General features: G+C 40.5%; 1 protein-coding gene across 3 annotated transcripts; it reads left to right on the top strand.

The window, feature by feature from the left end:
- On the top strand, positions 1-27,284 carry LOC133652308 (uncharacterized). Of its 3 annotated transcripts, none has more exons than XM_062050911.1 (8): positions 117-252; positions 13,807-13,902; positions 13,979-14,511; positions 20,777-20,922; positions 20,989-21,050; positions 26,418-26,528; positions 26,617-26,718; positions 27,106-27,284. In XM_062050911.1, exons 3-8 carry the CDS (start codon positions 14,317-14,319, stop codon positions 27,138-27,140), a joined length of 651 nt encoding a protein of 216 aa, XP_061906895.1. In that variant the 5' UTR covers positions 117-252; positions 13,807-13,902; positions 13,979-14,316; the 3' UTR covers positions 27,141-27,284. The 3 variants fall into 3 exon arrangements, 2 of the variants coding, with proteins under 2 accessions (XP_061906895.1, XP_061906896.1); XM_062050912.1 differs by having other exon boundaries at positions 13,979-16,287; XR_009826562.1 differs by lacking the exons at positions 20,777-20,922; positions 20,989-21,050; positions 26,418-26,528; positions 26,617-26,718; positions 27,106-27,284 and adding exons at positions 1,668-1,810; positions 1,885-1,952; positions 4,898-5,026 and having other exon boundaries at positions 1-252; positions 13,979-16,644.

The raw sequence follows: 27,284 nt of genomic DNA, 5'->3' as shown, positions 1-27,284 counted from the left end.
CGTTATATAACAAGATAAACAGGATACAATGTGACCTGGTGGCAGCCCACTGTGACGCAACACATCTTTGGAGGGGGTATCTTGCAGGCAGGCCTCCTTGACATCAGTCTGCTGCTGCGCCATCTTCACTCAGTCATGTCTGCACAGTTGGTCGTCGTTCTGCTGGCCCTCACCTCCTTGTGTGCCGCTGCATCACCGGAACATGACTGCAAAGATCTGGTGAAGCCTCTTTTACTGGACAACCACAGCCCTGTGAGTATTGCGTCAACATGTCTCAATGACATCATGCGCCATTTTACATAAGTTGAAATGACGCATCAATGCAACATTTTCTAGTTTTTTTTAATATGTCTCATTTTTGGACTTTTAAGCATGCACTCGTATTGATGTAAGAAAAAAAAAGTCAAAAATAAATTACTGTAAAATATTAACTATTATTAAGGGTTTTCCACTTTAAACAAGTATATATTGTGCAACAACCTTCAGAATGATTGATATTGTGGGCTTTTTACTATTTAAACGCCAATATGTTTATATAACGCAACTGTTTTAGTTTTTTTGAGTACTTTTCCAAAAAAATAACAAATTAATATTTTTGTTCTCAAAATCCTACAGACAATACCCCCATTATGACAATTATTATTGAAAAAACAAAAACTAAAAATCACATGTACATAAGTATTCAGACCCTTTGCTTGATACTTAGTTGATGCACCTTTGGCAGCAATTACAGCCTCGAGTCTTTTTGAATACGATGCCACACCTATCTTTAGGTATTTCCGCCCATTCCTCTTTGCAGCACCTTTCAATCTCCACCAGGTTGGATGGGAAGTGTTGGTTTTAATCCAGGATGTGTCTGTAAATTTTTGCATTCATCTTAGTCTAGTCAGGGAGGTGACCAATATCCTGATAGTCACTCTGTCAGAGCTACAGAAGAACAACTATCTCTGCAGCAATCCACCAATTGGGCCTCTATGGTGGAGTGGCCAGACGGACGCCATTTCTTGGTAAAAAAGTTTCCCAAGATGCACCTGAAAGACTCCCAGACCATGAGAAACTAAATTCTCTGGTCTGATGAGACAAAGATTGAAGTCTTTGGCGTGAATGCCAGGCATCATGTTTGGAAGAAACCAGGCACCGCTCATCACCAGGCCACTACCATCCCTACAGTGAAGCATGCTGGTGGCAGCATCATGCTGTGGGGATGGTTTTCAGTAGTCAGGACAGAGAGAAAGATGAATGCAGCAATGTCCAGAGACATCCTGGATAAAAACCAACGCTTCCCATCCAACCTGATGGAGATTGAGAGGTGCTGCAAAGAGGAATGGGCGAAACTAACTCAAGATAGGTATGCCAAGTTTGTGGCATCGTATTCAAAAAGGCTCAAGGCTGTAATTGCTGCCAAAGGTGCATCAACTAAGTATTGAGCAAAGGGTGTGAATCCTTTTTTTTTTGGACTTTTTTTCTACCATAAATTTGCTTAATTGAAAAAAATATATTAAATAATCACATTGTCACTACGGGGTACTTTGAGGACAAAAATTAATTTGTTCCCTTTTGGAATAAGGCTGTAACATAACAAAATGTGGAAAAAGTGTGAATACTTTCCGGGGCCACTCTATGTTGTCTTGGTTCCATCATGAGTGTTTTTGGTGACGTGTTGCCAGATCTTCGGGAAATGGGTCCTCCATGTGGGCTCATGGGACACGCCGGGCCTGAAGAACGACCTGGTGGTCGTGAACACATCGTGGATTGAACTGTCTGCATCCTCACGGAGCGACATCATCTTCCTCTACTGGGGTGACCGCCTGTAAGCGCGCCATTTTCCTTTGTTGACGTTGAGTCGTTATCGCCATATCTCACCGACTGTGTCTCACCTTTCAGGAACGAGGGTAGATGTCTTCAGGGATCAGCTGACGTCACCGTGACTGGCATGACCAGTAACGCCACCTGTAAGCGTCACCTCAAATAACATGTACAGGTCCAAAAGTTGTTATACACCACCTCAATGGATGTGAAACTGAATAATATGTCATTAAAGTGTATACTTTTAGAGGTTAGGCAAAAAATATGTGCTATATTGGGAATTATTATGTAGAGTGGTTCTATTTTCCGCGGCTTAAAATCATTGAAACACAAATTACTAACCATAAGTTTTGGATGAACAATAATTTTCAGTCAGTGAGTGATGACCAAATTCAGTTTCCTCCTTGGAGAGGACGTCACTTGCTTTGTGGGTTTTACTGCCTTCACTTCTGTCTGGGACAAGTAAAAAAACACATTAGTAGTTGGAGTATACTCCCATTTCTTTGCATCAAAACGTCTTGAATTGCTTTAATTATATGTTTATGGTCATTTTCCACCCTTGCCGAGTGTCAGTTTTGTAGCATTTTTCTGATTGGAAGCGATTCATCATTCAGCAAGGTCGTGACAGTTCCCCCCTCCCAAAAATAAAAAAAGGTGGTGGTAGAAAATGTTTACCTACAATCTTGTCCTTTTCAGTCCCTAAAACCACTAATAATTATAGATTACGAATTGTTCTAATCTACATTTTTTTAAGTATAATTTTACTTAATTTTTCTCAAATCATACACTTGAGTCCTTTAAAGTGGAAGTATTCTGAATACAGTACAATTTGTAACTGGTAAATGTTGTATTTTTTAACCTCTTAAAGCTCAACGTGGAATGTGTTATTGTTCTTAGTAGGGTTGTACAGTTTACCGGTACCAGTATAGTATCGCAGTACTAATGAATCAAAAAGGGTACTATACTCTGTTTGAAAAGTACCGGGTTTTTTTTACAGGCATGATGTCGCGTCGTCGTCTTTTCGTGACATTGCTGGTTTTACAAGCAGAGGAGCATGTTCGGCAGTGCACAATCACGGAGTACTTACAAGCAGACACAGTGTGTAGACAGAAAAGGGAGAATGGACGCATTTTGGCTTAAAAACTAAAGATAAAGATGAAGCTATAACACTGAAACGCCCTCAGGAAGAGGTACTTTAAAACATGTCTAGCTAGTTAGCGGCTAACGCCCATCCGCAGTCGGCAGTATTTTAGCTACTTTTAAATCACTAATCCTCGCCTCAATGGCGACAAATTAAGTGAGTTTTGTTACAAGTATCATCCCTGCAGGACGAGGAAAAGCTTAACATGCTTCACTACACACTGTAGGAGGATACAATAGCTCACCGGCGTCACAATGTAAACAAATGTAATTCGGTGGATCTACACCTGACATCCACTGTAATGATACCAAGTACAAGAGTGTATCTAGTCGATACTACTATGATTCCATCAATATTTTTTATCGTCACAAAATCTGTTCATATTATTTTCATAAAATCAGAAAATATGTCCCTGCACACATGAGAACTTAAATTATGACCAATGTATGATCCTGTAACTACTTGGTATAGGATTGATACCCAAATTTGTGGTATCATCCAAAACTAATGTAAAGTATCAAACAACAGAAGAATAAGTGATTATTACATTTTAACAGAAGTGTAGATAGAAAATGTTGAAACAGGAAGTAAGCCGATCTTTACAGTAAATGAAGAAGTAGATTAATAATCAATTTTTACAGTTTGGTCCCTCATAATGTTGACAAAATAATAGAATGATAAATAACACAATATGTTACTGAATATGTCAGCAGACTAATTAGGATCCTTTGTTTGTTTACTTACTAATAAAAGACAGGTTGTCTAGTATGCTCACTATTTTATTTAAGGACAACATTTTTCTCCAATTGCAATAAGAAACATATGTTTAATGTACAGTAAGATTTTTTGTTAAAATAAAGCCAATAATGCCATTTTTTGTAGTCCCCTTTATTTACAAAATTATTGAAATAGTTTTACATGAAATACAGTACCGGTACCAAAATATTGGTATCGAGACAACCCTAGTTCTTAGTGTACAAAAGCAATCTGAATACTTGAGGATCCAAGCCAGGATGTCCAAAGTGCGGGGGCCATTTGCGGCCCGCCACACATTCTGGAAATGCTATTGCAAAAATAAAAATGAAAGAGGTAAAATCTAACTAGAAAAAGTTGCAATGTTGACACAAAGCTGCCATGCAGGCTGTTTTTTTTCTTTTGTCTTTCTTTCTTTTTTTGCCATTGCTCAAAAAAAAAAATAATGCCAAAAAATCCATGTTATAATGAAGTATTTTTAAGGCTCCAATTACTTCAAATATTTCACTTTAAAATGTTTTAAGTGGTAAATATTGCATATATTGTGTCTTTGCCATATAAAAACATCAACGTTTTATTTGACAAAAGAGCATAACACAAACAAAATAATAGTTCAAACGTAAAATCGACAGATATATCTGAAGTTGATCTCCTAACTTAAGTGTTGAAAGTAAAAGAAAAACCTAATAAAAATGTATCACTTTATGAGTGGGGCACCTTTTAGATCCCAAGTATATTTGGTGGTATTGTATTTATCTTTTCACTGTGATTACTCAAAAACATTAAATAATTAAAATCAGTGCATTATTGATCTTTTAGAGCTCTAAATACTAAATACTGCATATTTCAGTTTTACTATAAAAAACAAAGTTGTTTTTGACATAAAAGCCATAAAAACGTTTTTTTTAATTACTTTATATCAACTTGAAGTTGATATAGTGATTTACTGTAAGCGTTAAATAAAAAACTATAATAGTTTGACTTATTTTAAACATTTTAATGACTGAGACCCTTTATGGTCCCCGGGATAATTTAAAAAATCCATATATTTTGTTATGGTTTAAAAATTAAAAATATTAAAATGGCCCCCACATGCTTTAATTTTTCCGTGTGCGGCCCTAAGTAGAAAAAGTTTGGACCCATGATCTAAAACAATGACATTGAAAATGTATCAGCGTTGTTTTCATATCTCCGCAGACAACAACAAAGGCCACCCTTTCTATTACAAGAGCAAGTACTACGAGACCTGCGCTGAGTGCCTCCTGTCCGAAGACACCACACTCCTGCCGCACGACAAATCTGTGGACCGATAACTTTTCCTCTGAAGTATGTCCGTCTTCTTTTATTGTGCAGTATTATGAGCCATGACTGCAGAAACTAGGTCATCTATACAACTTTAACAACCCCCATAATATACAGAGGAGTTGCACCTTCATTTGGAAATGCACAATACTCCAATGAGATTTGGATTCTATGTGCAAACATAAAACACGTTTTAGGGACCGTCAACAAAGCGCAGAAGTGAAAATAGGTACAACTGTAATGAAATGTAGATTATGTTCTACTCACAAAGTGAAAAAAGGTGATTTTTTTTGGCTCATGTTTGCCAACTATTAATATATGAAAAACACTTCTATAGTGTAGTTGCATAAGCGTTGAGACAATATATGGATAAAGCAATTTAAGTTGTATAGCTCATATACTCTAGTATAAAAAATATGTATAAAATATATAAATATTTATAAATGTATGTATACATGTAATTATATATAATTACATTAGTTTTATTTAATTATAGAAAAATAGACTTAAAATTTTTTTGGGGTTTTGCAAAAAACAATCCAATTTGGTCTTATATTAGGCTAACAAATGACTCCATTTTTTTCTGTTTTTGCATGAAATATCTAAAAGTCCATATTATTAATATAAAATAAAAATATTTTAGATAACTTTTAAATAACTTCTCCATGAATTGCCACCTTAACGTGGTGGAGGGGTTTGAGTACCCAAATGATCCGAGGAGCTGTGTTGTCGGGAGCTACATGCCCCGTGGTAGGGTTTCCCAAGGCAAACTGGTCCGAGGTGATGAGACGGACTAAGAGCCATTCAAAAGACTTTTATGAAGAAAAGAAGACCCAGTAACAGCACCACGCCCAGGTAAGGGATACCAGGGCCCCACTGTGGAGCCAGGTCCAGGGTAAAGGCTTGTCAGCGAGCACCTGGTGGCCTGGACTTCCTCCACGAAGCGTGATTGGGAGGAACGGCCTCCACGATCTGAAACATAGTGGTGTTCTGTTATTGGACTTCTGTGCTAGCCACAGTTTGTCCATAACAAACATAATGTTCAAACATAAGTGCATGTGGCACCAGGACACACTATGTCGCAGGTCGATGATCGACTTTGTAGTTGTTTTATCAGATATGCGACCACATGTCTGGGACACTCGGGTGAAGAGAGGGGCAGAGCTGTCAACTGATCACCACCTGGTGGTGAGTTGATCAGGGGGCAGGGGAGCATGCCGGACAGACGCGGCAGGCCCAAACGTTTAGTGAGGGTAAGCTGGGAACGTTTGGCAGAGGCTCCCGTCCGCCAGATCTTCAACTCGCACCTCCGGTACAGCTTCAACTACATTGCGATGGAGGTGGGGGAATTGAGTCCGAATGGGCCGTGTGCCGTACCTCCATTGCTGCTGATGATGATCAGAGCTGTTGTCGCAAGGCGGTTGGTGCTTGTCATGGCGGCAACCACCGAAGTACCTCTGGATTGGCAAACTGGGGTGGTGGTCCTGTTAAGTATGGGCGAAAATGAGGACTCAGGTGCAAAAGAGTGACAATTGACTCAGACTTTATTTAGATAGTTTTCTTTGCTATCTCTTGGACAGAGTGATTAAAACAAAGTGGCTACAAAATCTATGATATATTCAAGCAACAAAAGGATATGTAGCATAGGGCATAAGGCAATAAACAGAGAATCACTCCATAAGGAGGAAAAAGGCAATAGCAAAAGTTCTATACGAGTCTAATAACAAAAAAAACAACAATCTATGATTATATACAAAAAGGTAAATCACTCATGCAAAGAAGTCGAGAAGCTATAAACAGAAAGTATGTTATGAAGTGTTGAGAGGCCTGTAAACTAAACGCGCTCCAAAAGGAGGAAAAAAGGAAGACAAGGCACTATGAAAATTGATACAAAAAGACTTGACCGAAAAACTTTAGCAAAAGAACATCACTCTCAAAGAGGGAACAAAGAAATCAATAAATAAAGCGAGACAATACTTATCAAACTTGGTTCAAGGCTGTGGACAAGGCTGGAGGTACGTAGCGAGACAATATACTCTGGCAACAAGACAGGGGAAGACGAGGACTATATACACATGAGGGAGGGTGACACAGGTGGGCACAATCAGGCAATCAGGAGAGACATCAGACCAGTGACACAGGAGGAAGGGCAAGTGGCCTGAAACGAGAGGAGGATTAGAATTTTCAAAATAAAACAGGAAGTGTGCCAGACAACCCCAAAACAGGACTTCCCTCACCACGGTGTGACAGTGCCCCCCCCCTTATGTCCGACTCCCGACGGCCCAGACTGTTCAGGGTGGTCTCTGTAGAAGTCCCTGATGAGAATGGGGTCGACAATGTGGCTGGAAGGAACCCACTGTCTCTCTTCAGGTCCGTATCCTTCCCAATCCACCAGGAATTGTCTGCCCCGGTCCCGGCTGCGCACTGCCAACAAGCGTTTAACTTTGTATACTGGTCCACCTTCAATTACTTCGGGTGGTGGAGGGGACGTGGTGGCTGGGACCATGGTGCTTTCTTTGACTGGTTTGACCTGACTGACGTGGAAGGTGGGATAATTGCGGAGGGATCGGGGAAGACGAAGCCGAACCGCTGCAGGTCCGACGAGCTTGGTAATTGGGAATGGACCTACAAAGCGTGGTGCCAGTTTCTTTGATGTGACCTTGAGATGTAGGTTCTTGGCTGAAAGCCAGACTCTCTGACCGGGTTCGTACGCAGGCACAGGTCGTCTCTTGCAGTCTGCCGCTCTCTTCATCCGATCTCGTTGTCTGGTCAATACTTGACGGGCGGCCGCCCAAATGCGGCGACAACGTCGGACCATGGCATGGGCGGAGGGGGCCGACACTTCTGACTCATTCTCTGGAAAGAGAGGGGGATGGTACCCTAAGGCACAATGAAAGGGAGAGAGGCCGGTGGCTGATGTAGGCAGCGAATTGTGCGCATACTCTACCCAGACCAGATGTTTGCTCCATGTGGAGGGGTTCTGGCAGACCAAGCACCGGAGGCCGGTTTCCAGCTGCTGGTTAAGTCGTTCGGTCTGGCCGTTGGCTTCCGGATGATATCCTGATGTCAGGCTGGCCTTGGCTCCAATGAGTTGGCAGAACTCCCCCCAGAACCGTGATACAAACTGTGGTCTCCAGTCTGAAACAATGTCTTTGGGAAATCCATGAACTCGGAATACATTAGTCATCATAGTCTCTGCCGTCTCCTCGGTGGATGGTAATTTAGGCATAGCGATGAATCTGACCATTTTGGAGAATCTGTCGACCACAGTGAGGACGGTGGTGTTACCTTGTGAGACCGGGAGGCCTGTAACGAAGTCCATCGAGATGTCTGACCACGGTCTGGAGGGAATGGGGAGCGGCTGGAGAAGTCCCATGCGAGACCTGGAAGACATCCTGTTCCTGGCACAGACCGAACAGGCCTCTACGCACTCCCGGACCTCTGTCTCCATGGCTGGCCACCAGAACCGCCGGGAGATCACAAACATGGTTCTTTTAACTCCCGGATGACACGAAAGCAGCGAGGTGTGAGCCCAATGAATCACCCGGGGACGCAGCTCAGTGGGGACAAACAATCGATTCTCTAGGTGGTGGGGCCACACTGTTAGCTTGCTTTACCTCAGTTTCTATTGGCCAAGTTACCGCTCCTACCACACAGTTCAGTGGAAGGATAGTCTCAGGTTGCTTGGCCTCGGGGTCCAATAATCGTGACAAGGCGTCTGGCTTGACGTTGCGGGACCCCGGCCTGTAGGAGAGCGAGAAGGAAAAGCGATTAAAAAAAAGCACCCACCGGGCCTGGCGAGAGTTGAGTCTCATAGCCTTCTTTATGTAATCCAGGTTCTTGTGATATGTCCAGACGATGAATGAGTGTTCGGCCCCCTCGAGCCAAAGCCTCCATTCCTCCAAGGCGAGCTTCACCGCCAGCAACTCCCGATTGCCGACATCATAGTTTCTTTCCGCTTTGGACAGCCGCCGCGACAGAAAGGCACAGGGATGCATCTTCCCGTCCTGCTGAGAGCGTTGAGACAGCACTGCTCCAACTCCTTCATTAGAAGCGTCCACCTCCACGACGAACTGGCGCTGCGGGTCCGGAATGGTGAGGATGGGCGCTGAGGTGAAGCGGTGCTTGAGCGTCTGGAATGCCCTCTCTGCCTCTGGAGACCAATGTAACCGCACCTGGGTGGAGGTAAGAGCATGGAGAGGAGCAACTATTGCGCTGAAGTTTCTGACAAACCGCCTGTAAAAGTTAGCAAATCCCAAGAATTGCTGAACTTTCTTGCGGCTGTCAGGTGTCGGCCAATCGGCCACAGCGCTAACTTTAGTCGGATCCATCTGCACTCTTCCAGGGGCTACAATGAAGCCCAGGAAGGAAACAGTGTCGGCATGAAAAACACTCTTTTCAGCTTTAACATATAGATCATTGTCTAAGAGTCTCTTTAAAACCTGATTTACATGGTCTTGGTGAGTGTCACTGTCAGGTGAATAAATCAATATGTCATCAAGATAAACATAGACAAAATGGTCCAGGAAGTCACTTAGTACTTCGTTAATCATGGCTTGGAACACGGCCCGGGCATTGGTGAGACCAAAAGGCATGACCCTGTATTCATAGTGACCATGGGGTGTGTTGAACCCGGTCTTCCACTCGTCTCCCTCTCTTATTCGGACCAGATGATAAGCGTTGCGTAGGTCCAGCTTGGTGAATATTTTAGCCTGTTGGAGTTGGTCGAAGACAGAAGACATGAGGGGAAGAGGGTAACGCTTCTTGATGGTAATGTCATCCAGGGGGCTGTAATCGATGCAGGGCCTTAACGACCCGTCTTTCTTCTTCACAAAGAAGAACCCTGCTCCTGCTGGCGATGATGACGGGCGAATCAAGCCGGCTTCCAGTGATGCCGAGATGTAATCGTTCATCGCAGTTTTTTCTGGACCAGAGACGGAGTACAGACGCCCCTTGGGAATTGTGGCCCCGGGCAGTAGATCAATGGCACAGTCATAGGAACGGTGGGGTGGAAGTGACAGGGCCTTTGTTTTGTTGAAGACTTGTCGTAGATGGTGATAACAGGGGGGGGCAGAATTCAGGTCCTGAAATTCTGAGTCTGTGACAGGATTGGCAGAGAAAAGATTAATTTCCTTTACACTTTCTTTCTGGACAGCGGAAAAAATACAGTTCTGGGTACATTCCCTTCCCCATTCACTGATCATCCCTGTCTTCCAGTCCACACGAGGGTTATGCTGGTACAGCCATGGATACCCCAAGATCAACGGATGAGAAGGAGAAATAATCAAATATGGACAAATTTGTTCCTGATGGCCGTCAATGTTCATTTGGAAAGGTTCACTGATGTGTGGGATGGTGAAAAGCGCCTTACCATTCAGAGACCTGGCCCTAATGGGTTTAACTAGTGGTTCTGACTTGAGTCCTAGTCTCCTAGCTAAACCCCAGTCCATCAGACTCTCATCTGCCCCAGAGTCTATTAACGCCTCGATAATTGTGACTGTGTGATGAGTTAACGTGATCTTGGTAAGAGTGCGTGGCCTCTGAGGAACAGCCGGAATGTGACTCACCGCCTGGGATCTCTTGGTTGGACACGAAACAACAAGATGGCCACCCTCTCCACAGTAAAAACATCTCCCCTCCATCAGCCGCTTGCGTCGCTCCTCTGGCGTCAGTCGGGCTCTCCCCAGCTGCATGGGCTCCTCCTCCCGGTTGGTGCGTAAGTGAGGATGTAGCTCCGGGGGTGTGCGCCGAGTCGTCGACCAGTTAGGTGCTAAAGGATGGGTGGTTCTTTCTGCAGCTTCCGATCCTCCACCTCGCTGTCGTTTGAGCTGGGCCCGTCGGTTGTCCGTCCTGATGGCGAGCGCGATGAGGGCATCTAGATTGTCGGGTAGGTCCAGGGGAACGAGGAGGTCCTGTATGGAAGCACTGAGCCCTTTCAGAAAAACATCGTAAAGAGCCGTGTCGTCCCACCCGCTTTCTGCTGCCAGCGTGCGGAAGCGGATGGCGTAGTCACACACGGAACCGCTGCCCTGCTTTAAACTGCTTAGTTCTTGTGCCTTGTCTCTGTTAGAGGTCACTGGGTCAAACGTTTTGGTTAGAGCAGCTTGAAAGTCTGTGAAGGAGTGGCAGAGTGACGAGTTCCGCCCCCATTCGGCAGAAGCCCACGCCTTAGCTCTATCCGTAAGATGTGAAATCATGAAAGCAATCTTGGAACGTTCAGTGGGAAATGCATGGGGCATCAGTTCAAAATGAATAGCACAGTCTATTAAAAACGTTTTGCACAAACCAGGAGCGCCAGCGTATGGCGCCGGAGGGGCCAGCTCGCATCCGGCTCCGGGAGGAGGTGAAAACACAGTGGGAGCAGCGGGTGGCGTGGGGGGTTGGGACGCTGGAACCGGTCGAGCAAACTGCTCAAGTAGTCCTTGTAGCTGGGAGGAAAGGTGACCCATGGTTGCTGCCATCGCCGTCTGAAAATCCTCCTGTCGGGCGAGCCGTGATTCCTTGGTGCGCAGGATTTCCATCAGTTCTTTAGCCTCTGCTGAGTCCATACTGGCCAGAGTATACTGTTAAGTCTGGGCGAAAATGAGGACTCAGGTGCAGAAGAGTGACAATTGACTCAGACTTTAGATAGTTTTCCTTGCTATCTCTTGGACAGAGTGATTAAAACAAAGTGGCTACAAAATCTATGATATATTCAAGCAACAAAAGGATATGTAGCATAGGGCATAAGGCAATAAACAGAAAATCACTCCATAAGGAGGAAAAAGGCAATAGCAAAAGTTCTATACGAGTCTAATAACAAAAAAACCAACAATCTATGATTATATACAAAAAGGTAAATCACTCATGCAAAGAAGTCGAGAAGCTATAAACAGAAAGTATGTTATGAAGTGTTGAGAGGCCTGTAAACTAAAAGCGCTCCAAAAGGAGGAAAAAAGGAAGACAAAGCACTATGAAAATTGATACAAAAAGACTTGACCGAAAAACTTTAGCAAAAGAAAATCACCCTCACAGAGGGAACAAAGAAATCAATAAATAAAGCGAGACAATACTTAGCAAACTTGGTTCAAGGCTGTGGACAAGGCTGGAGGTACGTAGCAAGACGATATACTCTGGCAACAAGACAGGGGAAGACGAGGACTATATACACATGAGGGAGGGTGACACAGGTGGGCACAATCAGGCAATCAGGAGAGACATCAGACCAGTGACACAGGAGGAAGGGCAAGTGGCCTGAAACGAGAGGAGGATTAGAATTTTCAAAATAAAACAGGAAGTGTGCCAGACAACCCCAAAACAGGACTTCTCTCACCACGGTGTGACAGGTCCCCCTTTTCAATAAGGGAGATCTGGGGTGGGTTCCAATTATAGAGGGATCACACTTCTCAGCCTACCGGGGAAAGTCGGGAGTGAAGTTCTGCCTCAAGTGGAGGAGTTCAATTATCTTGGGGTCTCGTTCACAAGTGCAGGAAGAATGGAACGCGGGATTGACAGACGGATTGGTGCAGCGTCTGCAGTGAAATAGAAGCTGAGCCAGCAGGCGAAGCTCTTGATTTACCGGTCAGTCTACATTCTTATCCTCACCTATGGTCACAAGCTTTGGGTAATGACCGAAAGGACAGTGTCGCCAATACAAGCGGCAGAAATGAGTTTCCTCCACAGGATGTCTGGGATCACCCTCAGAGATAGGGTGAGGAGCTCGGTCATCCGGGAGAGACTCAAAGTAGAGTCGCTGCTCCTTCATGTTGAGGGGAGCCAGCTGCAATGTCTCGGGCATCAACAACGGCCTCCTGGACGCCTCCCCGGTGAGGTGTTTCGGGCATGTCCAGCCAGGAGGAGGTCTCAGGGCAGACCGAGGACACATTGGAGGGACTATGTCTCACAGCTGGCCTGGGAACACCTTGGTGCCCCCCCTGTGGAACTAAAGGAGGTGGCCGATGACAGGGGAGTCTGGGCATCTCTCCTTAGACTACTGCCCCCGCGACTCGGACTCGGATAAGCGTCGGGAAAATGGATGGATGGATAGATAACATTTAATATATGTTAAGCATAATATATAATAATTTTCATCTTTATAACATAAAATAAAAAATATTATATATAATGTTTGATTTATATTAAATATTATATTAAACATAATATACAATGTTTTATACATATTAAACATATACTTGTATAATATTTTTATTTTATATTAATAAACTAGACTTTTTCTGTTATGCAAATATTAATAAAATAAACAAATACAATTGTATATAAAATTATATTCTATCCTGTATAAAAAGTATATTTATATAAACCTGTGTACATAATATACAAAATAAAAAATATGGATTTATTACAAAAAACTTTCAGATGTTTTTTTTTGCTATGCAAAAACCATGAAAATCCAATTTAGTTTTCTATGAAGCTAACAAATGACAGACCAGACCAGAAATGTAAACCCTTTTTCACTGAAAATTGTACATGTAATGTTTTATGATGTGTAAGCAGACACCGAATGTAGTAAATATTTTTGTGACAAAAATTAAAAGGTACAAATTGTCATTGCACATTTTGATTAGTTGTAGATCGGCTAACCATAATTTTAATATTTGATTACTTTATCAATATTTTGTCTCGTGAAATTATCAATATCATTATTATTATCAATATCATTTTGTCATTCTGCAGAAGTGCATCACTTGTTGCCATTTAATGTGGCCTGTGGCTTTGATTTTAATTGTAGGTTGGGATTGTATCAACCATATCAGTTTACTTCAGTTATTATTTCATTATAATGTTATTATTTCCATTTTTTTAAGCCCGAACTGGTAAACTGAAGCCTTCTGAGTTGGAGACCTTCAAGAAGCAAGCGGCCTGTCTTAATTTCCCTGATGAGTACTATTTTATGGGCACAAGTGAGACGTAATTTTTCACTTTTATATGCACTTCCAACTTTCCTGTTGCATCATTGTCCTGTGTTTTGCTTTTCAGACGACATGTGCCCTGACAACAGGAAGACTGAGACTCCTGCCTCTGCAAACTAAAACTTGAAACATGCACGTGCAGACGAGCAAATGTCTTACTAACGCAGGGTGTCCTTAAATGTCCCCTTGTGCTGGGGAATAACGTTTTCAAATACATCAAAGATGCTATTTTAATCCATTTCTAATGGATAAAGCTTTGGCCTGGACAAGAGGTCATCAGGTGGTCCCCAACGTTCACCGAGTGTTTCGACCCTTAACCACAACACTCTCCGGTTGGTGGGTCAGCAGTGATTGGCCAGATCACTGCCCCTCTCATCCAGGCTTCCAGCTATTGTCCTCTCTTTTATGCCAGAGCCAACAGGAGGCTCTCTCTGCCGCTTCTCCCAGCGTACGAACGGCTGTTTTCCTCGAGTGACCTCTCAATCCGACCTTTGTCATCAGATTCCACACAGATTGAGCAGGGAATCCTCGACATCCAACTTCCACTGTCATCAGCCATGCCATCCACCCCTTGTCCCGGCAGTCCTGGACAAGTTGTTGGTACTTTGTTTTCTTCCTCTCTGCCGCTTCCTCACATCCCTCCTCCCATGGGACAGTAAGTTCCACCAGGATGATTTTCTTTCCCACTGGGGACCACATAACTATATCTGGTCTTAGAGTGGTGGACAGTACCGCCTCTGGGAAGAGGAGCTTCCTCCCCAGGTCAACCTCCATCTCCCAACACTGGGCCAACTGCAGGAAGTTTTGCTTGGCTTGGCCTTGGACAACTGGTCTATGACCCTCTTTCACGAAGGTGATGGTGCTCAGCAGTGGCTTAGTTTTGGCGTGGTGTTTCTTTCTCCTCTCTCGCTCTAAGATGTTTGCGAGCATTGCCAACACCCTGTCATGGCGCCACCTGTATCTTCCCTGGGTCAATGCTGTTTTGCACCCAGAAAGAATATGCGCCATAGTTCCTTTACAGCCACACAACCTGCACAGCGGGTCCTCCCTCATTCCCCACCTATGCAAGTTGACTGGGGTCGGCAGGGTGTCGTATACTGCTCGGAGCAGAAACGAGATACGAAACGGCTCCAGCCTCCACAGTTCACTCCACGTCACGGTCCTCTTGGGAAGGTTCCACCTTGTCCAGGCACCTTGGGTTGCGAGCTCGACGGCTTTAGCTCTTCTTCCTTCTTCCTCAAGGTTTCGAACTTCATCCTGGATCATTGTCCTCTTTTCCCTGGGAGTGGACTTGGACCACTGCTGGAAATGTGATGTTCCTAGACCCTGTCTTCCAGTGCAAGGGCTTCCGATGGTATCTTTGGTCCTGAGAGATGATTCTGCCTGGGTAACAGCAGCGCTGGCGGCCCACTTCCTGCCAGATCTTGTTCTTATTCCAGCTTCCCTGATGAGTTGATCTTGGGAGTCCCTATACGTCAGGGAAAGTCTGCATTTTGCGACTTTAAACTCCTCCACAACTGAAGACAGGGGGAGCTGGAGCTGACCCGACCTTATGTAGAGCCCCGTAGATGTAAAGCTTGGGGGTATTCCAAACCATTTACGAAGATGCTTGTTGAACTTCCTCTCCAACCCTTCAACTGTTGTTATGGCCACTTCGTACACAGTGAGAAGCCACATAAGTCTTTGGAGTAGGCCATGCTGGTAGATCCAGCACTTGTATTTCCCAGGCAGACCAGACTTGCCAATCTTTTTCAACCATTCTTCAACTTGATTTTCGGTGTTGGAGATGCTGTTTTTATCTGTCATGGAATCATCATACCACTTTCCAAGGCATTTAATAAACATGGAATAACTAGAAGACACGTTGAACTGTACTGTACAATAATTGTTTAGGTCGGAACAAAAACGAGTTGAATAGACAAAATAAAACATTATTCACTGATTTTTTCTAAGCCCTTAGTAAAAGAACCTTCCACAAAGACTGTTGCCGGGTAACATTGTGGTGACCCTTTGCTGGGAAATCGACCTTTGTTACACTGCAGAAAAGCTTTTGGCGAATGGTGGCACTTGGCCCAGAGTCCTTTCAAGCGTCAAGATGTTCATTCAGCGCTCGGTCAAAACATGATGAGAAACAAAATTCCCCTGTGCAGAATTCACCTTTTCTCCACTCCTTTACGGTAACCATTTTGAAAAAAAGCACTCTTTTCTCTCGAGAGAGAGATCAATGCTCGGCAGTAACACTCTGCAGTGTGGCAGTTCAACATGACTCTCGTGCCTGCCTTTACCTTTTTGTTGGCCCTCGCCACATTTTGTGATGCTTCTGTACCAGACTGCAAGGACCTGGTCCAACCCTTCATGCCAGAGGATCCAAAACTGGTAACATTTCGTTATTTTTATCGTCTTATTTTTTGGTAGAGAATGTAGCGCAGTGTAGTTCTATGTTAGAGGTGTGACATTCGCAAACGAATCGAGTCTTTTGAACTGCTCTTTTAATGGAACAATGAGAACCGATTCCCGGTTGAGAGCCGTTTTTTATGCACGTGCAAGTTTGGTGTCGGTAATTGCTCGCTTCGCACCTGCGTGCCGCCCGACTGGCAACTGGACAAGAGAATGAGTCAGAGTTAAGGAAACTTACCATTTAGATTAACTCTTTTTAAATTTAAGGATAAATGTATTTTTACACATAAGAACAGTGAAATACATTACATATATTTACATGTATACATACAGACACACACACACATATATATATATATATATATATATATATATATATATATATATATATATATATATATATATATATATATATATATATATATATATATATATATATATATTTTTTTTTTTTTTTTTTTGGGGCGGCATAGCTCAGTTGGTAGAGTGGCCGTGCCAGCAACTTGAGGGTTCAAGGTTCGATTCCCGCTTCCGCCATCCTAGTCACTGCCGTTGTGTCCTTGGGCAAGACACATTACCCATCTGCTCCCAGTGCCACCCACACTGGTTTAAATGTAACTTAGATATTGGGTTTCACAATGTAAAAGCGCTTTGAGTCACTAGAGAAAAGCGCTATATAAATATAATTCACTCACAATATATATGTATTTATAAATATACATACATACATACATATGCATACATACACATATTAATATATATATATATATATATATATATATACACATACATATATATATATATATGTATACATATATATATATATATATATATATATATATATATATATATATATATATATATATATATATATATATATATATATATATATATATATATATATATATATATATATATATATATATATATATGTATGTGTATATATATATATATATATATATATATATTAATATGTGTATGTATGCATATGTATGTATGTATGTATATTTATAAATACATATATATTGTGAGTGAATTATATTTATATAGCGCTTTTCTCTAGTGACTCAAAGCGCGAGGGTAAGGGTGCGCCCAGTGGAGGTGGGCTGTAGGGGCTTTGTAGCTAGCACAACAGCAAAGCTCCTTAGGGAGGTTGGAGTCAGGGGGCAGGCTCACAGACAGGCCATTAAAGAGCTGGCCAACACAGCAGAGAGGACGAGCCATTGGTTGTGGTTGAGGAGGAGTGACACCAGCTGGGCTGCTAAGGCTAACACCTAATGGGACACACACACCCAGGGATTTGATCACCCTGGGGTGGGCCCTTCCTCAGCAGAGGGTGTCTTGTGGTAAGCCGGGCCGAAACACCCCGTGACGCTGGGGCACACAACTGAAGATGTGTCCCAATGGTGGAAAAGCCTCCCAGCAGTGTCACCTAGCCTCACTTAGGTATGCGGTCAGGTGCAAGCCTGGCTCAGGGAGGAGGACGCCCCTGCCATGCAGAGTCCCCAGGGATTGTACCAACTAGTCCTTTCAACAAATTATATATATATATATATATATATATATATATATATATATATATATATATATATATATATATATATATATATATATATATATATATATATACATTTATATGTGGCACTAAGTGATTTAATTTGACTAAAATAGTTGCCCCCCCATTAAAAACTCTTTAAGGTCAGAAAACTTGATTTAAATACTGTTTATAGACTACTGTTTTGTGATGTCAAGGTTTTCTATGTATTTCTATGCAGCATGCGATATTTAGTTACACCAGCAGAGGGTGCTTGGTGCCGTTGGTATCAGTAGCTGGTGCCGTAGAAGAAGTCTGCCAGTACGTGATATGAAAAGAAGCATATGCATCAATCTCCAGTTGTAACGCAGTGTCAATTGTTTTGCAGGTAAGCTTGTTTGCATATAACACATACAAGCAGTAGTAGAATTTATTCTGTACCTTTTAGAGTAAGCAATGTTAAGCTAATGTCTGTTTTGTGAATGTTATGAGTTAAAAACGAGTCACATTCAGGGTATTTTCTAAGATGGCGGACGTTGGTCCGAGGGTAACCACGGTGACGAAGCAAAATACAGTTCGCTTTAGTTTAAGAGTAAGTTCACAACATAACTCCTCAGAGATACTTGAAAATAAAATGTTAAATGCCATTTATGTTACAAGGACATGCTAAACGAACTTTTGAGTGTTGTATTGATCATAAGCACACAGACACGTGTGTCAAAGCTGAACTATTGTTAGTGTGTGCTAAGGCAGTAGATTTACAGTCGCACATAGGACAGTAGATTGAGTAAAAGTAATGATAAGATGACATAAATAAATACATCTAATAAATACATATAATAAATACAATCCATACATTATTAAACAGTGATTAAGAGCATGATTCAAAGGTAGATAGAAATAGTAAAAAGGGGTTTTGTGTATATATATGTGTATGTGTATACATAAATATATTTTTGGAATATTTGTAAAATTGTTCAACTCCAGACATTGTATTTTGTAGAAGAAGTCTGCCTGTACGTGATATGAAAAGAAGCATATGCATCAAGCTCCAGTTGTAACGCAGTGTCAATTGTTTTGCAGCTTGATCCTGAAAAATAAATGTGTCGCACAACGAAAGAGTTGGCCCATCTTTCGAGCTGTGTAACATATACATACATAATATAGTATATATACATACAAATATGTATGTATGTATGTATATAGGTATGTACAGTATATATGTATATGTGTGTATATATATATATGTTGAAATTATTATTTTTATTATTATATATTATTATTACTTCTTTTTGGATTCACTTTTCAGAACCATAATTCTAAAGAGTAGTAGTTAAAGTGTACGCACACCAGGTATAGTAGTACATACTTTTTATTATATATTTATTATTTTAATTTTTAATGCATTTTATTACTATTTTATTTGTGTATTTTTCTCTACTGTTAAAATGCTACACATGTTGCTAGATGAGGGAAAATTCAAACTAATGACGTCACTGTCCAAGCATTAAATATGGCACCTCCTTATGGAATGTTTACAATGAAAATACAACAAAAATAAGATTATGGTCAAAATGTCAGAATAATTCTCACCAGTAGAGTAAGATATATGTGTACATTTGGTTATTCTGATATACATCCTATCGTATAACTGATGCTAGTAATTGTTTCTTTGATAAAAACAAAAACCAAAAAGTAAGTATTATAACGAGCCAGTCTTTCAAACGGCTCTTTGAAATAGAACGGCTCCTCAATATCCGGCTCTCTTCAAAGAGCCATAAATCCCATCTCTATTCTACATTACTGCAAAGTAGGAGTGTCCTGATACAACCTTTTCAATTTCCAATTGGAGCCTTGATTATTGGCCGATGCCAACAGATAATATACAGGTATATGATATCAGCACAAATCAAGTACACACTTGTAATAATTTAATATAATATGTAATATAATGTAATATACTATTTTATAGTGCGGCTTGATCGAGTGTAATTACTCAAACAGAGAACAACGGTATGTATTAGTAATGGTAAATGACGCCCTGGTGAGTGTATGGCACACTCATTAACTGTATTGACACTGTATTGTGTTTCATAATGCTCATCCGCCATTTACAGCATTACAAATGTCACTACATTTGACCTGATTAGGGTTAGCACGAATCGTGGTTCGTACTTTTTTTTTGTAGTGGAGGATGTTGGAAAAAGTTTGATCAAGTGAAATGTATAAAAAAAAACACTAACTTCATGTCAGGTTTATGCTTTTGAGATGGAGAGGTAATTCTTTTTTGGCGACACCTCGTGTTCACTATAATTAATTTAAGCGCTTGACAGAGTGGGTGGAATGATGCGGACACGTTTGTTACAGGACACTTTCTAATATTTTGCATCGCTAATATGCAACTATGATTATTTATTGCTTGTTTATATTGACAATTATCTTTTAGACTGCGATATTGTTAAATTAAGGACACTTATGTGTGTCTAGCCAGCGTGCTATTTTGTGCTTAGCTGCTGTGTAGCTGTGCAGCAAGCTCCTGGGCAAAGGACCCCAAACTGATTGAGTTAATACATATCCTGTATAAAAGTATGTTTTAAATACAACTGGTCCTATAGGTACCTTGTTATTGTGCATCACTTAGATGTTCAAATACAACAGGATAGCACTGCTAGTAGCTCGCTGGCAACTAGTGCGCTAATCGCTAGCAATGTTAAATGCTATGCTAACATGAATATAATAATGATTTATTCATGAATGTATGTTTACCTTTTTGTAAATAACTTGCACAAGTAAACACGCTGCAGGACTCCGTGTATCGGCGCGTATAGCGATATCATCCGATACTTGTTTTTTGGCTAATATCAGACCGTTTTTTTGAGCCATTCTGCAAAGCACAACAACGACAAAACAATTGTGATTTTGCTTCCCTTGCAGATATTTGGAAAATGGGTGTATGTGATGGGAGCTGGCGACCCCCAGCAGTACCATAAGGCCATGCAGTCGGTGCAAAGCTCGTGGATCGACTTGTCGCTGACGCTGCAGAGTCACGTGGTGACGCTAAGATGGGGCGATCGCTGCTTGTGAGTCCCTTCATCAGAAGAATCTTTCAAAGGAACTTTTGGCAAAATATGCTTTGTCCCACACAGCAATCGTTGTATTTTGGGTGAAGTGAACGCAACAACTGTCGGACTTACCACCATGTTTCGCAGTAAGTGGACCATAAGTAGGCTGACCATATTCTGAAATCCCAAAAAGAGGACACATATATGCGTGCCAAGGCGGGCAGCACACCAAGGCCGGGACTAGGTGAAAATTTGGCAATGATACTCAAACTTGCTTCATAAATAATATATTTATTTAAATAAAGCATTTTTTCTCCTCCGTTGACAGCAGTGTTGGCGCTAGGAATTTTCAAAATGGGGTCCCAGGGACCCCATCAAGTCATAAAAATGGGGTGCCACAGTAAATTTTTGGGGTCCCACTTTTTTGTAAGCGTTTTGGAAATAAATGACAAATGTATGCATTATCCGGTTGTATCTCACATTCTATGTTGTGTTTTGGAAAAAGGTTGTCATAAACGTTACTTAATTCATTAAAAAAAAAAATACAAAAGAAAACAAATGTGTATACATATGTAAATGTATTCAGTTATAAACATTCATTCACTTTCTTCTTTCCTTCATGGATCTAAACTTTACCGCTGCTGCTATTTTTTTCTATGTTTTTATTTAATAAGTTGTAGGTGTATTTGTTTCAGTATAAAAGTGTAAAAAGTGTTTTGCTTGGGTCATGAAATGATGATAATGGTGTGCCAGGGCATACATACATTTTATATTTAACTCTTAAATCTCTGGAGTCTACATCAACTTCACATCTATTCCTCATTTCAAAATGTTTTAGTTTTTTTATGTTGTGTTTTTTGTTTGTTTATTTTCCGCCCTTTTTTGTCAAACAAAACTATGTTTTTTATGGCAAACACACAAAATATGCAAAATCTTCCACCAAAAATATTTTTCTAAGTGGAATATTTGATGTGAAGTAATCAGAACCTTTGATAGGTCAATAATTCATAATAACATTGATTTTGATTATTATTATTATTATGTTTTGAGCAATGACAGTTTGAAAGAAAAAAAAACATTTTTGTTTTATTAGTCAACATTGCAACTGTTTCTAAATTACATTTCACCTGTAAGCTTTTTTATTTCACTTTTGTTATGTTTTTGTTTATTTTAATAGTATTTTTAGAATGTGCCGTGGGCCTTAAAACATTAACTGTGGGCCGCAAATGGTAAAATAAAAAAAATCTGCGTCCTTTCTGATTTCAGTGCGTTAAAAAGACACAAAAAGTGTGTTAACGTCAACACTGCTTGACAGTATAACAAAATTAGTCACACTTATATTCTGAACATTCACAGTTTTGGAAAAAAAAGTGCAGAGGTAGAAATATTCAAAATAACCTCTTGTATATAATCTAAACATAAATAATGCCTCAAAAGAAGTTAATTACATTTAAACAAAAAACGGCAGACAAGCTCTCGCCCTGCACAGCTGTTTTGTGCTTTGTAGTGTCGATATGGGCTTGTAGATCTTTATTTGCCACAGATACATACGTTGCTGCTTTGCACACAGTGCATTCTGCTTCCCATTTGTCACGGCCAGGACCAAAACACAAATACTTTTTCCGCAAAACATCCGTGAAGTTGCATTTACTTTTCGGCATTTCTTGTTTTCATGTCTGTCTCCAGTTCTCCACTCACTAGCTCTCCCGCTCTGTGTCTCTGCCCCTCCCTCACAAATGTTTCTGCGTGCGCACACCTTCACAGTTTGTTTTGTTGAACCCCTTCTTAACTTAACCTTGGACGTACATTGAAAATACATGCAACCCTAACTCAAAATGCCGGACATTTGTAGGGATGTTAACAATTAATCGATTTTCGATTAATTGCCGTTAAGAAATTACCCGATTAAAATTAACGATTTCAATTAATTGACAATTCCGTTCTGTCACGGTCGGTGCGGTGGTTTTCTGTGTGAAGGTAATGCTGAGTTTATACCTCGCTAGTCCACACGAGGGAGTTGTTGCTTATTGTACTTTTTCCAAGCAGCAACACCATCACGTGACCAGCCCTACATGTCCGCTGTACACATGAGAGTCCACATGCGAGAGAAGAAAAACAAACATGAAGCGACGCAAGAGAAGTGCTGTGTGGGAACATTTCACCCTAAAAGAGGACGATGCAACGTGCAAAATATGTAAGGCTGTTTTGAAGTACAACAATTCAACCAGTTCGTTAAATTACCACCTAAAAAGTTTACATGCCGCTGTGCTTGGAGGAGAGAGTGGAGGCGGAGCACGGCCAGGCCAGCCCTCCGTCGCCGAAGCGTTTTCCAAAAGAAAAGCGGTGTGTGATGACGCACGGGCAGAGGGCATCACCCAGAGGATTTGCAACATGGTTGAAAAGGATATGCTGCCTATAAGCATTGTGGATGGCAAGGGGTTTCGTGAGTTGATGAACTATTGTGAGCCAGACTACCAAATCCCTTCTCGAGAAACAATAACAACCCGCATAGAGGCTCGCTACAAAAGAAAGAAAGCCGAGCTGAAAGCACGACTGGCCAACACGCATGTAGCAATAACCACTGACTGTTGGACGTCAAATACAACAGAGAGCTATATCACCGTCACTTGCCACTACATGGAGGACTGGCATAGTGCATGCACTTTATTTTATTTTATGCAGTGACATGTTTTTCATTCAGTTCTTCTGTCAGCCTCACTTGAGCCCAAATGTTAAGTTGAATCAATGACTGTTCTTCTGCAGCAGGCTTAGGTTTACTTATTTTGCTGTTACTTACAATTTCAGGGATGTCTGCCTTATATTTTTTCAAGTTGACTGTCATATAGGCACTTTTCCCAGTTCAAGAGGGATTCAATTAATGTTGCAGCTTGCAGGCTGCTAGCCTTCTAATAGTTTGTGAGACAGACTAAGATGTGCATTGTGCATGTTGTGCACTTGATGTTACTTTATTTTTCTTGTCTTTACAGTAGTGAGTGAGTGACATGTTTTTTCACTTCAGTTCTTGTCAGCCTCACCTGAGTCCAAAGGTGAAGTTCTGCAGCAGACTGCAACAGCCAACAGGCTTACTTATTTGCTGCCTGCTGTTACAATTTTCAGGGATGTCTTCCTTGTATTTTTTCAAGTTGACAGATAGGCATTAGGCACCTTTCCCAGTTCAAGAGGGATTATATAAAATAAAGCTAGCTATTATGGCTGCTGCCACTACCAAGTCTTGCATGTGTGACAAGACTAAAGTGCACTTTATATTATATTCCTCATGTTACAAAGATGACTTACTTTTGTATCAAATAAACATTTGATTAGGGAATACAATGTCCTTTGTATTTTATACCAGCAAAATTTTGATTTTGATTTTGTACCTTATTGAGGGGAAATCTCAGATGGGGGGAAAACGCCGCTTTATCAACTAATCGATGATCGATCGATAAGGTTATCAACTATCAATTAATGAAATAATCGATAATTTGCATCCCTAGACATTTGAGGCATTTAAGAAACCCCGCCCGGACACAAAAGAGGACATGTCCGGAGAAAAGAGGACGTATGGTCAGCCTACCATAAGAGATGAGGAAACATGACCTATTGTACGGTCACTTCCTAGGGTACAAAATCCAACACATCATCAAACACCCAACTGCACTCATGATATGTAATAAGTTAGAATATACAGTTGTTTGTATTATATATACAGTATATGCAAGATTCTGGTATAATTAATGTATGTGCGATATATGGTACGGTATATGATATACTGTATCATATGTTATGATATATGATGTATTGTATCATATTTTATGATATATGATATACTGTATCATATTTTATGATATAATATGATGTACTGTATCATATGTTACGATATATGATATACTGTATCATATGTTATGATATAATATGATATACTGTATCATATGGTATGATATAATATATGATATACTGTATCATATGGTACGATATAATATGATGGATGATATACTGTATCATATGGTATGATATAATATGCTAAGACATGTAACATATGTCATACACTGTAAATAAATACTATAACAATTGTATGATATATAGCATATGTTAAAATATTTGCTATTACAGTGGTTGGCTTTTTAACCAAGTACCACCATAATGACCAATGTTAAAATACAGTAGCGTAGTAGGCCAAGGTATTCATTAAAAACAAGGCAGAGCTTTTATTTAACAAGTATATTTACAATGTTTGGCCACTGTAACATTACACACAGTTGGAACAGTAACACTGTGTTTGAATATAGGGAAATACAGCGCCGTATTTTAAACAAGTGATTCCCTGGCGTACCACTAGATGGAGCCCGCTTACCACAGCTTGAGTGAATGTGCTATGATTTAATATGCTATATGTGACATATCATAGACTGTAAAGAAAATCTACCATAACAGATGTTGTATAATAAAATATCACATGGTATAATAAATGTAACATTTAGGAAAACCTACAAATGTTTTGCTATGACAGGGATGCTGTTTTTTCTGTCTAAAGTAATGCACTGTAGATATTGCGGTAAAAAAACACACACAAAAACCTGGCTACTCCTTGCCATAATCCTTTTTTAAAATGTATGGTGGTTTTTACATGGAATTACTGTAAATTGAAAAAAGGTACCAATGTTATTTTTCCAATAAAATTCTAGTGACTTAGCTGCTGGTATATTTCCATAAAATTCACAGATTATTTTTTTTACAGTGCATTACTGTAATTTGAAAAATAGTACCACTCTTTTTATGGTGAAATTTTGGCAACTGAGGGTTTTTTTTGTTTGTTTGTTTTTTACAATGAATTACTGAAAATTGAAGAGCACTACTACATTTGCGGTTATTAAAAAAAAAAAAGGTAACACCTTGCCAGAATTTTACTGCAAAATGTTAAGTTTTCCAATACTGTAAATGGAAAATCAGTACCACTGTTATTTTTTCCTGCCAGGTTTTTTTTTGACAGAAATCTATGGTCGTTATCACAATGTATTATTGTAAATGGGAAAATAGTACCGCTGTTATCTTTACACGAAAATTCTGGCAGCAGAGCTACCAACGCTTTAACGTAAAAGGAAAAGCAATAGGCCTACTAATTTTAATATTTGAGTAAAATTCTGGTGACTAAGCAGTGCGTTTTTTACTGTAAAATTTACTGACTGTTTTTTTTAAGTGTACAGCTATGGGAGTTACAGTGCTAACATCTTATCGGCTAGGTTGGCTTATCTGCTGAAAAAAAAGAAAAAAAAAAAGATCAAACTTACAGCTGCCATGGTGGAAGGTCGCAGAAGTTCCAGATTGGATTCAAAGATGTGTAGCAAAGAGGCTTTTTTGCCCACTCTTTTGGAGTGTGGAGCAAACAAGTGAGGGTTTGGTGCTCATAAACAGACTCTAGGGACACAAACAACTGTTACAGTGTCACTGTTTTTATAATAGGAGACATCAAAGATTAAATCTAATAAGTCAGAAAATGATGTTCCTTTCCCAAGAAAACCTGGCGGAGCACAAAGGTCACATCCTGAGGACCTGCTCTGACTGTCTCCTGTGGACAGACACCTTCCGTAACGGCGACGTCACTGGAAGATTCATCCTGCTGTTCAGTAAGTCTGCACTTCCCTCATTCATACATCAGTGTTTACAAACACAATATTGTCAAATGAATATTCTGCATTAATATTCATCTTCAAGCAAGGAGCGGAGAGATGGAGCCCAAAGATGTTGAAGTGTTCCAAAAGCAAGTTGGCTGTCTCAATTTCCCGGCCAACATCCATAAATATGATGGAATAACAGGTCAGCAGAAATTAATGTGTAATACTCTGTATATATATACATACAGTATATATATACACACACATGCATACATACATATTCTACCGCTTGTTCCTCTGGAGGTCGTGGGTGTCCTGGAGCCTATATACAGGTACATATGTATGTATATATATATACACACACATATATATATGCATATATATATGCATACATACTGTATATACATGCATATATATATACACATATATAAACATATTCATACACACATGCATACATACATACATATATATATATATATTCTACATACATACATATATATATTCATTCATTCATACGCACGCAAAATGTATGTTATGGTAAAAGGGACATTTCTATTTATTTTGGTGTTTATCTGTCTTCCTGTTCCAGGGCTGTGTCCTGATGACAAGCAGACGGCTGAGTGAAAAAAAACAATAACACATACAGTAGCTGCTTAAACACAATGTATGCTCCTAACATGTGTTTTCCCAACCATATTAAAAGCTATAGTGCAATAATGTAACTGGACATGTCATTAAAGTGTTATAACATGGAACATATAAATACTG

Source organism: Entelurus aequoreus, linkage group LG06 (genome assembly GCF_033978785.1).
Source record: "Entelurus aequoreus isolate RoL-2023_Sb linkage group LG06, RoL_Eaeq_v1.1, whole genome shotgun sequence".
In the NCBI taxonomy this organism is placed as follows: domain Eukaryota; kingdom Metazoa; phylum Chordata; class Actinopteri; order Syngnathiformes; family Syngnathidae; genus Entelurus; species Entelurus aequoreus.
The sequence above is the reverse complement of the archived record's forward strand: the minus strand, read 5'-3'. Positions and strand labels throughout refer to the sequence as shown.